Raw genomic sequence first — 15,906 nt, forward strand, 5'->3', positions numbered from 1 at the left:
AATGGGGACAACAGTGTTTTAATCCCTGAAGCCCATCAACCCACCCACACTTCCATCTGTCAGGGTGGCGGTATGGGATGGGGGAGGGGCACTCCCTAAGGGTGCATCTCTTGTTCCGTCCCGACGGATTTTGTAATTTCCTTTGCCTCATCGCTTAAGACTCAATTCCCACCCCTAAACTATCCAGCGTAGCATCAGTTGTTGTGCTAGTCTACCATAACCTTCTTCTTCACCTCCCAAAATCAGTCACTCCCTGGACAGAGTTTGCATTATAGTGCACTTGTATTTGTTGAAAGTTTTTCTTTAAGAAAATCAATTGAGCTGTCTTCATTTTGAAAGGAATTAATATTTTCCATTAAATAAGTTTGATACCTTTTTTTCGCCCCGCCATACTTGCCAACCTTGAGACCTCCGATTTCGGGAGGTGGGGGGGTCGGGGGCAGGGGCGTGGTTAAGAGGGGAGGAGTATAATTACAGCTAGAATTCACCAAGTCAAGTATTTCATATATATATGAAGTACTTGACTTTCAGTGAATTCTAGCTATATATATATATATATATATATATATATGTATGTGTGGGAAAAAAAATCACAAGACTATTTCATCTCTACAGGCCTGTTTCATGAGGGGGGGTTCCCTCAATCATCAGGAGATTATATATATATATATATATATAAATAAATATAAATAAATAAATATATAAATATAAATAAAATAAATACTTGAATTTCAGTGTTCATTTATTTACACATATACACACACATAACTCATCAACTAATTGTTGAGTTAAGGGTTGAATTGTCCATCCTTGTTCTATTCTCTGTCACTATTTTTCTAACCATGCTGAACACCCTCTCTGATGATGCATTGCTGTATGGCACGCTCAAAAGTGCTTTCATCAAATGCACTAGAGTCTGGAATCTTCCATCTCTCCCTAGCATGGCCCAAAACCGGTCAATGTTTGCTTCCTGAAGAAGATCTTCACTGCCAAGCACTTGGTAGTCCACTACTTCTTCCCGGAGGCTATCCAGGTCCAATCGCAGCTGCGGTTTGGAACTTACAAGCGTATTTCTTCATCTTACTCGTCGTCGGCGTCACCATGGCTGTATCTTCCTCGTTCTTCTGCTTCGTCTCCTAGTTGTGTGCGCAGTTGTGTGCAGTTGTGCACTGCACTCTCTAAAAGCCGTAGATGTTATTGTCACTTATGCACATGTACAGTAGATGGCAGTATTGTCCTGTTTAAGAGTGTCACAACATTGCTGTTTACGGGAGACAAACTGCTTTACGGTAGACGAAAACGTGACTGCTGTTGTTGTGTGTTGTTACCGCGCTGGGAGGACGTTAATGAAACTGCCTAACAATAAACCCACATAAGAAACCAAGAACTCGCCCTCGATCATTCTACAGTTATAACGTGATTGGGCATGCACGCTGTTTATATTGTGGGAAAGCGGACGTGAAAACAGGCTGTCAACACGTCACTCGGGTCTGCATGGAGCTGGAGGGGGCGTGGCCTCCAGCTACGCCTGAATTTCGGGAGATTTTCGGGAGAATATTTGTCCCGGGAGGTTTTCGGGAGAGACGCTGAATTTCCGGAGTCTCCCGGAAAATTCGGGAGGGTTGGCAAGTATGCCCCCCGCCTGTCAAAAAGCTACCACAGGATGTTTATACAAACTCGAACCTCCCACTGTGGCTGGATATTATAAAGGAAATATGGAAACTGAAAAAAACCTCATATATATATATATATATATACAAAACCCAAAACCAGTGAAGTTGGCACATTGTGTAAATGGTAAATAAAAACAGAATACAATGATTTGTAAATCCTTTTCAACCTAAATTCAATTGAATAGACTGCAAAGACAAGATACTTAACGTTTGAACTGGAAAACGTTGTTGTTTTTTTTGCAAATATTAGCTCATTTGGAATTTGATGCCTGCAACATGTTTCAAAAAAGCTGGCACAAGTGGCAAAAAAGACTGAGAAAGTTGAGGAATGCTCATCAAACACTTATTTGGAACATCCCACAGGCGAACAGGCTTATTAGAAACAGGTGGGAACCATGATTGGGTATAAAAGCAGCTTCCATGAAATGCTGAGTCATTCACCAACAAGAATGGGTCACCACTTTGTGAACAAATGTGTGAGCAAATTGTTTAAGAACAACATTTCTCAACGAGCTCTTGCAAGGAATTTAGGGATTTCACCATCTACGGTCCGTAATATCATCAAAATGTTCAGAGAATCTGGAGAAATCACTGCACGTGAGCAGTGTTGCCACAGTTACCTTGAAAAACTAATCTGATTAATGACTACTGATTACTCCTTTAGAAAGTAACTTAGTTACTTTACTGATTAGTTGATTTTAAAAGTAACTAAGTTAGATTCCAAGTTACTTTATTAGTTACAATCAGCAATGCAGCTACCGACATTACCCCCGCCGCCTCAACATAAAAATTACAATAATCACTTTATTTAACATCAACAACTGCACTTAACATAAATACTTGTTTTACATATTAAAAAAATAAATAATGACAGTCTTTCTTTACTGGACATAAATACCTGTTTTATCTATATATATATAAAAATAAAAAATAAATGTTTTCTTTACAGCAGTTGACATAAATTATTTGTTTTTTATAAAATAAAAGAAATACTTGGCACAGGGATTAGTGCGTGTGCCTCACAATACGAAGGTCCTGAGTAGTACGGAGTTCAATCCCGGGCTCGGGATCTTTCTGTATGGAGTTTGCATGTTCTCCCCGTGACTGCGTGGGTTCCCTCCGGGTACTCCGGCTTCCTCCCACCTCCAAAGACATGCACCTGGGGATAGGTTGATTGGCAACACTAAATGGTCCCTAGTGTGTGAATGTGAGTGTGAATGTTGTCTGTCTATCTGTGTTGGCCCTGTGATGAGGTGGCGACTTGTCCAGGGTGTACCCCGCCTTCCGCCCGAATGCAGCTGATTTAGGCTCCAGCACCCCCCGTGACCCCAAAAGGGACAAGCGGTAGAAAATGGATGGATGGGATAAATACTAAAAATGGATGGGATAAATACTAAAAAAAAAAATATTTTTTACCTGACTGTTAATACTGCAATGGCCAAAACTACAAATATAAATTATGTTGAACTTTTCTTATGAACACTGAACCTGTTGTTCACAAGATCAGAGCAGGTAGGCGTGGTTTTACAAAAGAGTGTATAACACCACATGTTAGCTCTAATTGTTCTATTGTTATAATGAGTCAAACAGTGGCATGGGGCGAGTAAACCAGTGGTTGTACCTCAATTTGAACAATTTCTCTTGTGGATCATTAAAGTTTGTCTAATGTCTAAGTCTAAGTCTAATTAACAAAAGCCTCTCAAACCTCTTGTCAGAAAGTCTATTCCATACTTGCCAACCTTGAGACCTCCAATTTCGGGAGGTGGGGGGTGGGGGCTGGGGGGCGTGGTCGGGGTGGGGCGGGGGCGTGGTTGGGGGCGTGGCTAAGAGGGGAGGAGTATATTTACAGCTAGAATTCACCAAGTCAAGTATTTCATATATATATACAGTGTATATATATATATATATATATATATATACAGGCACGTGCACACATAGGGCCCTATGGGTGCTTGAGCCCCTGCCCTTTTTTGCCTCTTCTTAAAAAGTGCCCTCTGCCTGTGTGTGTGTTTTTTTTCTTGTTTTTTTTCTTTAAACTGTCACAATTTACTTAGATGTGGAACAGAGGAACCCAAGGATGCAGATGGATTTGTGAGTAAATAGTTCTTTACTTAAACAAAGAAGCGATCACAACAATGATCCAAAAATATAATATAACAAAAAGCGACGGTGCGAAAAAAGAGAACACAAAAAGAGCACCGTGACAAAAAGAACAAAAGCTAATATACAAACTAACTAAGCTTTGGGTCGAAGTTGCAAGACGTGCAAACTATCAACGAACATACCAAGCTGGATGGCACTGGAAATAGCCAAGATGGAATGTAGCAAAAAATACAAGGAGCATAGGCGTCTTCATACGAACAGAGTCAAGAAGTGGAATAGCCGAGTGCCATCCAGCTGGCCAGGTGCTGCTTAAGTAGTGCTGGTGAGATTAGACACAGCTGTGCACGTCTTGCAGCTCCGCCCACAGGAAGACACAGGAACTCTGAGGAAGACAAAAAGTAAGAGCCAGGTCTGCTGCACCAAGGGAAAACTGAGCATACAAACCACCAGGTGGCAGCAGGCGGTGACAGTATCCCCCCCCTAATCAACGGACGCCACCTGGCGGGCCTCCTGGTTTACCGGGAAATCTATGATAAAAATCAGAAATAAGGGATTTATCAATTATAAGGGAACGTGAAATCCAGGAGCGATCCTCTGGGGGGTAACCCTCCCAGTCGATCAGAAACTGCACACCCCTGCCTCGTCTCCTAGCGTCCAGAATGGTGTTGACAGTGAAGGCTGGATGACCCTCCACCTGCTGAGGAGCAGGGGGAGACACGGATGGAGGACAAAGGTCGCTCGACTCGACGGGCTTTAGGCGGGAAACATGGTAAACAGGATATGATTTGAAGGACTTGGGTACCTTGAGTCGAGCTGTGACGGGAGTTATCATCCGCTCCACCTCATATGGTCCGATGAATTTAGGTGCCAGTTTCTTCGACTCTCCTGGTAATGTAATGTCTTTTGATGATAGCCAAACCCTCTGGCCAGGTTTGTAGTCGGGAGATGGTCTGCGATGGCGATTAGCCATGGTCTGGTTCCGTTTGGCTGTCCGCGACAAGGCAGCGCGTGTATCACGCCACACATGGTGCACACGGCGCAGGAAGGCAGTCACGGAGGGAACAGTGGACTCGATCTCTTGAGAGGAGAAGATAGGAGGTTGGAAGCCATGCACCACATGGAAAGGGGACAAGCCGGTAGATGAACAGATTAGGGTGTTACGGGCATACTCCACCCATGGGAGATAGGTAGACCACAATGATGGATGCTGGTGACACACGCATCTCAGGGCCGCCCCTAGGTCCTGATTGGCTCTTTCCGATTGTCCATTCGATTGTGGGTGGTACCCTGATGACAAACTGACAGTGGCTCCTAACAAGTTGCAGAAAGCTTTCCATGAAAATCTGTCAACTATGGTGAGGATGACAGAAAACCCCCTGGAAATGGGTAGACCTGTGACAAAGTCCAGAGCAATGTGCGACCATGGGCGAGAGGGGATGGGAAGGGGCTGCAGCAACCCCGCAGGAGCTTGCTGGGAAGCTTTGCTTCTGGCGCAGACGGGGCATGCAGCCACAAACTTCTTAGTATCAGTGTGAACGGTAGGCCACCAGAACCGCTGAGTAAGCAGGAACTCAGTGCGTCTGGCACCTGGGTGGCAAGCAATCTTGGAAGTGTGAGCCCACGACAAGACCTCTGGACGGAGGGTTCTCGGTACAAAAAGGTGACCAGGAGGACATCCAGCAGGGGATGGGGAGTCCTTGATAGCCTCCGACACCCGTCTCTCCACCTCCCACTGTACTGCGCCCAGAATCCGGGACTGAGGAAGGATAGTCTCTGGGGGAGTGTCTTCTGTAGGAGGAGAGAACATCCTCGACAAGGCATCAGGTTTACCATTGAGTGAGCCCGGGCGAAAAGTCATACAAAAGTCAAACCTTGTAAGGAACAGGGACCACCGAGCCTGGCGGGGATTGAGGCGTTGGGCAGAGCGGAGGTAGGCTAGGTTACGATGATCGGTATAAATGATAAAGGGGTGTTTGGCACCCTCAAGCCAGTGCCTCCATTCTTGAAGGGCGAGGACCACTGCAAGAAGCTCTCGGTTCCCGATGTCATAGTTCTTCTCTGCAGGCGAAAGGCGTTTGGAGAAGAAGGCGCAGGGGTGCAGCTTCTGATCAGAACTGGAGTGCTGGGACAAAACAGCCCCTACCCCAGTGTCAGATGCGTCCACCTCAACAAAAAATGGGAGATCATGATTAGCGTGAACTAGCACAGGAGCTGAGGTAAAGAGGCATTTAAGGCGTCGAAAAGCCTGGTCAGCCTCCGAAGACCACACGAAAAGAACCTTGGAGGACGTTAATTTATTTAAAGGTTGGGCTACTTTGCTGAAATCTCTAATAAAACGTCGGTAAAAATTAGCAAACCCCAGAAACCTTTGCAGCAGCTTCCTGGAGGACGGCGTAGGCCAGTCTACAACCGCTTGGATCTTAGCTGGGTCTGGCTTAACCTGCCCCCTCTCCACAATCAACCCCAAAAACGACACTGTGGGAGAATGAAAGGTGCACTTTTGGGGTTTGACAAATAATCGGTTCTCCAAAAGTCTCTGCAAAACCAAACGGACATGCTGATGATATAAATCAATGGAGCGTGAAAAAATAAGTATATCATCCAAGTAGACTACCACGAAACGGCCTATCATATCACGGAGCACATCATTAATTAAACACTGGAACACCCCGGGAGCATTAGTGAGGCCGAACGGCATGACGCAATACTCAAAGTGGCCAAGAGGGGTGTTAAAAGCAGTCTTCCATTCATCACCTTCACGAATTCGCACGAGGTGATACGCATTGCGTAGATCCAATTTAGTAAATACTACTGCCCCATGCAAAGGAGCAAACGAAGAATCCAGTAGTGGAAGAGGGTATTTATTTTTAATTGTAATTTTGTTCAGAGCTCGGTAGTCAATACAGGGTCGTAACCCACCATCCTTCTTTTTGACAAAGAAAAACCCCGCCGCCACAGGAGCGGAAGAGGGACGAATGTGTCCGGCGGTGAGAGAAGAGGAAATGTATTCCTCCATAGCCTGCTGTTCGGGACGCAAAATATTATACAGCCGCGAAGAAGGTAGTGGCGACCCTGGAAGAAGGTCAATGGCACAGTCATACGGGCGGTGGGGGGGTAGCGTCGTAGCCCGATCTTTAAAAAAACCTCACTAAAAGAATGATATTCCTCAGGAATCAGCGCGAGATCAGGGGGCTGAAGAGTAGGAAGAGTGACAAGGTTAGCCGGAGACGAAGCGGAGCGCAAACAGTGGCTATGACAAAAAATACTCCAATTGGTAATTTTACAAGTGGTCCAATCAATGCTTGGACTGTGACGTCGCAACCATGGAAGTCCAAGAACTAAGGGCGCCGAACGAGAAGGCATTATAAACAATTTAACCTCCTCACGGTGATTACCAGAAATAAGGAGGGATGTGGCATGTGTCTGATGAGTAATATTAGCCAGGTGACGCCCGTCAAGTGAGCTAACATTCTTAATACGATCAATCCCCACAGTAGTAATCTTTAGAGATTCCACAAGACCACTGTCAATAATGTTTTCATCAGCCCCTGAGTCAATAAGTGCCTTAATAGGACAAGAACCCCCCGCCCATGACAGAGTACCTTCGACTTGAAGTCTTCCCACGAGTGAGGAAGCAGACGTCACCACAGGAGCAGGCAGCGAAGTTGGTAATCTTCCCTGCGGAAGGTCTCGGGTGGACGCGGAACGGCCCCCAGTAGGCCGCGCAGGACAGCGAACAACGACATGGTCCGCAGCTCCGCAGTACAGGCACAGCCCCAATCTCAGCCGACGACTCCTCTCTGCAGACGACAGGCGACTGCCACCCAGCTGCATAGGTATGGCCCCCTCTAGCCCCTCCTCCGGAGCACTGCAGTCAGAAGGCGGAAGTGACGAAACCTGAGGCTTGGATGTTGATCGTGTAGACCAGGTAGATGACTGCCATCTGGTGGACGGAGGATCCACACCCTTCTGGGCGTGTCGCTCTCGTAGGCGGTTGTCCAATCGGATGGCGAGTGAGATGAGCTCCTCGAGGGTCTGGGTCTCGTCGTGGGCAGCCAGCTCGTCTTGGATCTGGGAGCTAAGGCTAGCCAGGAATATTCCCCGCAAAGCTCTCTCCCCCCAGCCACTCTCCGCCCCCAGGATTCGGAAGGAGATTGAGTGGTCCGCGACAGAGGAGGACCCCTGGCGTGTAGCGAGGAGGCGGCTGCCTGCCTCCCGTTCCCTCACGGGGTGATCAAAGACGCTGCGCAATTCAGCGGAAAATAGGGGTAAGCTGGAACGAAGTCCGGGTTTACTCTCACACACCTCCATAGCCCAGCTAGCTGCTCTTCCAGCCAGTAAACTTAGTACATATGCCACACGGGCGGAGTCTGTTGTGTATGTGTGAGGCTGCTGTGCAAAAACTAAAGAGCATTGATATAAAAAAAAATCTGCATTGTCCAAAGTCCCCCTCATACCTGGGCGGATGTGGTATGCTGGGCTCCCGGATAGGAAAACCCGATGTTGAGGGCATGGGGTAAAAAGAAGCTGCAGGTTGAGCAGCCTCAGAGTCTGGGAGCGGGTGAGGGAAAAACAGGCGTGTATGCATCTCCTGCACAAGTGTGGTCAGGTTTAACAAAGCTTGTTCGTGATCACTTATTCGCTGGCCATGAGCCCTGAGGGCCAGCTGAATCTGATTCTCATCTGCGGGTTCCATAATTGACTCGGCTATTCTGTCACAATTTACTTAGATGTGGAACAGAGGAACCCAAGGATGCAGATGGATTTGTGAGTAAATAGTTCTTTACTTAAACAAAGAAGCGATCACAACAATGATCCAAAAATATAATATAACAAAAAGCGACGGTGCGAAAAAAGAGAACACAAAAAGAGCACCGTGACAAAAAGAACAAAAGCTAATATACAAACTAACTAAGCTTTGGGTCGAAGTTGCAAGACGTGCAAACTATCAACGAACATACCAAGCTGGATGGCACTGGAAATAGCCAAGATGGAATGTAGCAAAAAATACAAGGAGCATAGGCGTCTTCATACGAACAGAGTCAAGAAGTGGAATAGCCGAGTGCCATCCAGCTGGCCAGGTGCTGCTTAAGTAGTGCTGGTGAGATTAGACACAGCTGTGCACGTCTTGCAGCTCCGCCCACAGGAAGACACAGGAACTCTGAGGAAGACAAAAAGTAAGAGCCAGGTCTGCTGCACCAAGGGAAAACTGAGCATACAAACCACCAGGTGGCAGCAGGCGGTGACATAAACAACAGTAATAAATTCCTGTCAGGGATGTAAAAAATACAAACAAAAAAAACAGCGGTACAAAAACTCCACATTTTCTTGTAATACCGGGTTGTTTAAGCCTGCCGCTTCCGCCAGAAAGAGAGAGAGAGGGCGAGTGAGTGAGTAAGTAAGAGGAGAGAGAGCCAACTGCGCCCCTGAGGAGACGTGACAGTGGAGCAACTTGAACCTGTGAGTTATGGTCTAGTCGCCGTCCACTAATTCAGCATCTAATATGGGTAATATTTCAGAAAAAAACGCTGTATTATTCTATTATTCAGTGTGTCAGCTTCTGTTTTTGCCGGACGTCGGAGCACGGCGCATCAATTGAGCACGGCACATCACTTCCGCACAGAGCAGAGCGGATCGTGCGGGACAGGAAGTAGTGTACAAAATACAAAATAAAACACCGGGTTAATTTTCAAAATAAAATGCACTGTGTCTAATAATAAACCAGTGTTTTGTTGCTTTTCATGTCTTCCAAGACTATGATAATGTGAATTAACTCATGACAATAATTTGTTGACACAAAAGAAATGGCAATCACTTTTACCTACAAAGGACACACAGCTAAGTAGTTAGCTTCCTATTAGCAAATTTAATTTTACATTAATTTCCATATAGTGTAAAGGACCAAAAAAAAATGTTCTGCCCTTTTCTGACTTTGAGCCCCTGCCCCTCTATAATCATGTGCACGTCCCTGTATATATATATATATATATATATATATATATATATATATATATATATATATATATACTGTATATATATATATATAATAAGATAAATATACATATATATATATATATATATATATAGCTAGAATTCACTGAAAGTGAAGTATTTTATATATATATATATATATATATATATATATATATATATATATATATATATATATATATCAAGAGGGACAGAGACAGCGCACAGTGCATGTTACCATGGCGAGAAAACATGGAGAGACTGCCAGTTATCTAGTCTCCACCAGTTGCAGAAAATGTGCCATCAGTACAACTGGACAGTGCTGTTTCAGTTCCATCATCAGGACCATCAGTGAGTCAGACACAAACTAGTCTCATCATTGAACCAGATTCAAGGGCTGCTGAGTTGCCATCATCAGAACCCAGATCACCCACAACAAAAACCCCACCAGTGATCCGCAGTTACCCAGAAAGGTTTCGAGTACCACCAAAAAAACTGAATCTCTGAAGACAGTATAAAAATCTGTGTTAAAGGTGTACAAATACTGTTTGTATAATAAGCATGTTATTGTTTACAAATGAGGGTTAAGAGTTCAGTACTAAAAAAAAAAAAAAAAGAATGTGGCTTAAGTACAGTTTTTTAATTGAGCTTCTGCATTTTTTGGTTTGGTTGTTTGGGTGATCTATGTTTGTCTGTTGCCATCTCCTGGTGAATGTTGGCTATAGCATACTGGGGTTACTTTTTGGTTGGCCAACGATTTACGTGGTGTTGCGCACCTGACGTCAAGTGTGTGAGTCTGTTCTGAAGTCTACAGTAAAGAGACGTACTTCATCACCTAGCCTGTTTATTGCCTCCAACTCAATATATTACAACAACATTGCTCCATGCAGACCCTCCAGGTCCGCATGGAGCTGGAGGGGGCGCGGCCTCCAGGTCCGCCTGAATTTTGGGAGATTTTCGGGAGAAAATTTGTCCCAGGAGGTTTTCGGGAGAGGAGCTGAATTTCGGGAGTCTCCCGGAAAATCCGGGAGGGTTGGCAAGTATGGTCTATTCCTCATTCAGTGCGGCTTTCAGGTTGCTCTTCATCTGTGCATACTCCATCTCCAGGTAAGACGAAAAGGATGTTCTGTGAGGCAAGTTCGCCTCAATCGTAGCGAGGATCTTGTTTATTATGGCACGAAACGAGGGCGAGTCAACTGTGCTTAAAGGGCAGATTTTCCTCGACAACATACTGCCCGACCAACTTCTTTAACTCCAAATAATGACTGTATTTCCAACTTGAAAACGCGCTTCTCTCTCCGCCCTCCATTGTTGTTTACTTCAATGTCGCACACGTGTCATCCTCATGCTAAAAACGTGACTTGTCGCTTACGTGACGTCACTTTCTAAGACGGCAAGAAGAAATAAAATGTATTTTTACGAGGGAAAATTAAAAAAATACAAATAGTAACGCACAGTGACTTGGATTAAATAAACGTTAATCTGACTACTGGTTTGGAAATAGTAACGCGTTAGATTTGTCGTTAATGAAAAAAAGACTAAGACTAAGTAACGCGCTACCGGCATCAGTGCACGTGAGTGATGATATTACGGACCTTCGATCCCTCAGGCGGTACTGCATCAAAAAGCAACATCAGTGTGTAAATGATATCACCACATGGGCTCAGGAACATTTCAGAAAACCACTGTCAGTAACTACAGTAGGTCGCTCCATCTGTAAGTGCAAGTTAAAACTCTCCTATGCAAGGCGAAAACCGTTTATCAACAACACCCAGAAACGCCGCCGGCTTCGCTTGGCTCGAGCTCATCTAAGACGGACTGATGCAAAGTGGAAAAGTGTTCTGTGGTCTGACATTTAAAATTGTTTTTGGAAACTGTGGACGTCGTGTCCTCCGGAACAAAGAGGAAAAGAACCATCCGGAATGTTATAGGCGCAAAGTTGAAAAGCCAGCATCTGTGATGGTATGGGGGTGTATTAGTGCCCAAGACATGGGTAACTTACATTCTGTGAAAGCACCATTAATGCTGAAAGGTACAAACAGGTTTTGGAGCAACATATGTTGCCATCCAAGCAACGTTATCATGGACGCCCCTGCTTATTTCAGCAAGACAATGCCAAGCCACGTGTTACAACAGCGTGGCTTCATAGTAAAAGAGTGCGGGTACTAGACTGGCCTGCCTGTAGTCCAGACCTGTCTCCCATTGAAAATGTGTGGCGCATTATGAAGCCTAAAATACCACAACGGAGACTCTGGACTGTTGAACAACTTAAGCTGTACATCAAGTAAGAATGGGAAAGAATTCCACCTGAAAAGCTTCAAAAATTGGTCTCCTCAGTTCCCAAACGTTTACTAAGTGTTGTTAAAAGGAAAGGCCATGTAACACAGTGGTAAAAATGCCCCTGTGCAAACTTTTTTGCAACGTGTTGCTGCCATTAAATTCTAAGTTAATGATTATTTGCAAAACAAAATTAAGTTTCTCAGTTCGAACATGAAATATCTTATCTTTGAAGTCTATTCAATTGAATATAAGTTGAAAAGAATTTACAAATCATTGTATTCTGTTTTTATTTACGATTTACACAACGTGTCAACTTCACTGGTTTTGGGTTTTGTACATAAAAGGGAAGACGTGTTAAAAAACAAAATGCTGCATGATTATGGCCAAAATAATAATCACAATTATTTTTATCAATATTGAAATCGCGATTATTTAAAGTTATGTAGAACATATTTTTTTATTGCACTTTCTATTTTAAACAAACAGTATGTGAACATTCATTTCAAAATGAAACTAAAACAAATGACTCAGTTATAAAATAAATTTTACAAAAGACAAAGGGCTAACTAAAAATAAATATGCCATTGCAGAGTGCAATCATAAATGGTAAATGGGTTATACTTGTATAGCACTTTTCTACTTTTTTTTTTTTTTTAAGGAACTCAAAGCGCTTTGACAGTATTTCCACATTCACCCATTCACACACACATTCACACACTGATGGCAGGAGCTGCCATGGACCCATCAGGAGCAAGGGTGAAGTGTCTTGCTCAAGGACACAACGGACGTGACTAGGATGGTGGGGATTGAACCAGGAACCCTCAGATTGCTGGCACGGCCACTCTCCCAACTTCGCCACGCCGTCCCCAAAAGTGCAAACATTAGTGAAAAACTAAAATGATAGATAAAAGGCAGATACTACAAGGAACACACTGTATTGCTCCCAGTATATGTAGGACATGTGTTTGCCCAATAAAGGTTATTACATTCATTATTTATGCGTGTCTTTGAGAGGTGGATGGATATGGGGTCCCTCGGTGCACGGTTGTTGTTACAGTAGTCTGTACTTTGGGCACCCTCGCTTTTGTAGATGTTCAACGCCGGTGACGGGTGGCCCGCTTTATGAGCAACCCTAACTCTATTTGGATTATTAGCTTTACGTCACGGACAAACGATGGAGGTTGAGGAAAGAAGGGATGTGTTTTTAACGTGTTACCTGTCTCTGCAACTCGCTACTTTGTTTAAATGTGCACACCAACACAACTTTGTCGTGAAACTCGTTGTGGCGTTTGTTGCGGGAGCATTTTTGGGTGTGAGGGAACGAGCGGGAGGGTGCCTCAAGAAGGCGTTGGGCGTTTTCCAGGTTTAAAATGCATACCTGTTGGTAGGGCTGGGCGATACATCGAATATATTCCATGTATGGCGGGTTTGACTCTGTGCGATGTAGAAAATGAGTATTTGAGTATATGTTCTCACGCAGTTGCTTTTAGCTGCGGGCATTACACTACAGGCTCTTCTTACTCTTTCTTGTCTCACTTTCTCACAGAGACATAAAACAAGCGCACCTTCTTACATACAGTGCCACTGACTGTTTACAGTACAGTTGTCATTCACTTCAATTTCACTGAATATCACTCAAAAATGAATAAATATTTTCACGGGAAAATATATGGAGATATATATCGAATATCGAGTTCAAGTAATATATCGAGATATACTTTTTCGTCCATGTCGCCCAGCCCTACCAGTTGGCACCCTGCGGGTCACTCTTCGGGAGAGAAGGGCACCGATGTAATAATGTATTTATTTATCCTAATTATTTTCATGACCTACAGGCGACCTGATGATCAACTGTGACTGTCAATCATCCTCCGTTCTGATTCACTCTTACTCACTCTCACATTGAGTTCACCATCTTTGTGTCGCCCCCTGGTGGTTGGCTGACGTTGGTTGTGAAAGTGATTGAATTGATCAGCAGCGAAGCCTGCTTTTTGAATGTTAATGAATCGTGATCACAATTAAAATTAGATTAATTGTGCAGCCCTTCATTGACATAGCCCACTGGCCAACTGTAATTTGGGAGATTTCTACCTGAATAACTGCTTCTGATATTTTGTACATTACATGTTGTACAAGTTAATGGTCTTTATATTGCTGCATGACAATGTTTTAACCTTCTCTTATTAATTATTAAAATGTAATATTGAGCCTGCTCATCATTCTGTAATTGAGGACTCGACCAGAACATGTTATAAAATTTACACAATATTTCAGCCAGCCAGTCCTTTCTTGTCGGGAGAACAACTTGCCATGGCTTTGAACCTGATAATTACAAACCCCGTTTCCATATGAGTTGGGAAATTATGTTAGATGTAAATATAAACGGAATACAATGATTTGCAAATCATTTTCAACCCATATTCTATTGAATATGCTACAAAGACAACATTTTTGATGTTCAAACTGATCAACATTTTTTTTTTTGCAAATAATCATTAACTTAAGAATTTGATGCCAGCAACACGTGACAAAGAAGTTGGGAAAGGTGGCAATAAATACTGATAAAGTTGAGGAATGCTCATCAAACACTTATTTGGAACATCCCACAAGTGAACAGGCAAATTGGGAACAGGTGGGTGCCATGATTGGGTATAAAAGTAGATTCCATGAAATGCTCAGTCATTCACAAACAAGGATGGGGCAAGGGTCCACTTTGTCAACAAATGCGTGAGCAAATTGTTGAACAGTTTAAGTGTGTGTATATGTGTAAATAAATGAACACTGAAATTCAAGTATTTATTTTATATATATATATATGTATATATATATATATATATATAATAATAAAATAAATATATATTTATAGCTAGAATTCACTGAAAGCCAAGTATTTCTTGTATATATATATATATATATATATATATATATATGTATGTGTATATATATATATATATATATTAGAGATGCGCGGATAGGCAATAATTTCATCCGCAACCGCATCAGAAAGTCGTCAACCATCCGCCATCCACCCTTATGTAACATTTGATCAGAACCGCACCCGCCCGCCATCCGCCCGCACCCACCCGTTGTTATATAGCTCCGTCCTATCTTGTCGATTGCATTGTACCATATGTCCCGGCAAGAAATCTGCGTTCAAAGAACTCCGGCTTATTAGTGATTCCCAGAGCCCAAAAAAAGTCTGCGGGCTATAGAGCGTTTTCTATTCGGGCTCCAGTACTATGGAATGCCCTCCCGGTAACAATTAGAGATGCTACCTCAGTAGAAGCATTTAAGTCCCATCTTAAAACTCATTTGTATACTCTAGCCTTTAAATAGCCCCCCTGTTGGACCAGTTGATCTGCCGTTTCTTTTCTTTTCTCCTCTGCTCCCCTTTTCCTTGAGGGGGGGGGGGGCACAGGTCCGGTGGCCATGGATGAAGTGCTGGCTGTCCAGAGTCGGGACCCGGGGTGGACCGCTCGCCTGTGCATCGGCTGGGAACATCTCTGCGCTGCTGACCCGTCTCCGCTCGGGATGGTGTCCTGCTGGCCCCACTATGGACTGGACTCTTACTATTATGTTGGATCCACTATGGACTGGACTCTCACAATATTATGTCAGACCCACTCGACATCCATTGCTTTCGGTCTCCCCTAGAGGGGGGGGGTTACCCACATATGCGGTCCTCTCCAAGGTTTCTCATAGTCATTCACATCGACGTCCCACTGGGGTGAGTTTTTCCTTGCCCGTATGTGGGCTTTGTACCGAGGATGTCGTTGTGGCTTGTGCAGCCCTTTGAGACACTTGTGATTTAGGGCTATATAAATAAAGATTGATTGATTGATTGATTGATCTAATATAGACGATGCAAGGCATTAGTGAG

General features: G+C 43.8%; 1 protein-coding gene across 1 annotated transcript in view; it reads right to left on the bottom strand.

Annotated features, from left to right (window-relative positions):
• Positions 1 to 742: 742 nt before the first annotated feature.
• Positions 743 to 15,906, bottom strand: part of stk33 (serine/threonine kinase 33) — an 87,454-nt gene continuing 72,290 nt past the window's right edge. The window contains exon 14 of the mRNA XM_061963955.1: positions 743 to 1,178. Coding sequence (XP_061819939.1) covers positions 1,137 to 1,178 — 42 coding nt within the window. The 3' untranslated portion in view covers positions 743 to 1,136. The remainder of the gene's footprint in view (positions 1,179 to 15,906) is intronic.

Source organism: Nerophis lumbriciformis, linkage group LG06, assembly GCF_033978685.3.
Source record: "Nerophis lumbriciformis linkage group LG06, RoL_Nlum_v2.1, whole genome shotgun sequence".
NCBI lineage: Eukaryota > Metazoa > Chordata > Actinopteri > Syngnathiformes > Syngnathidae > Nerophis > Nerophis lumbriciformis.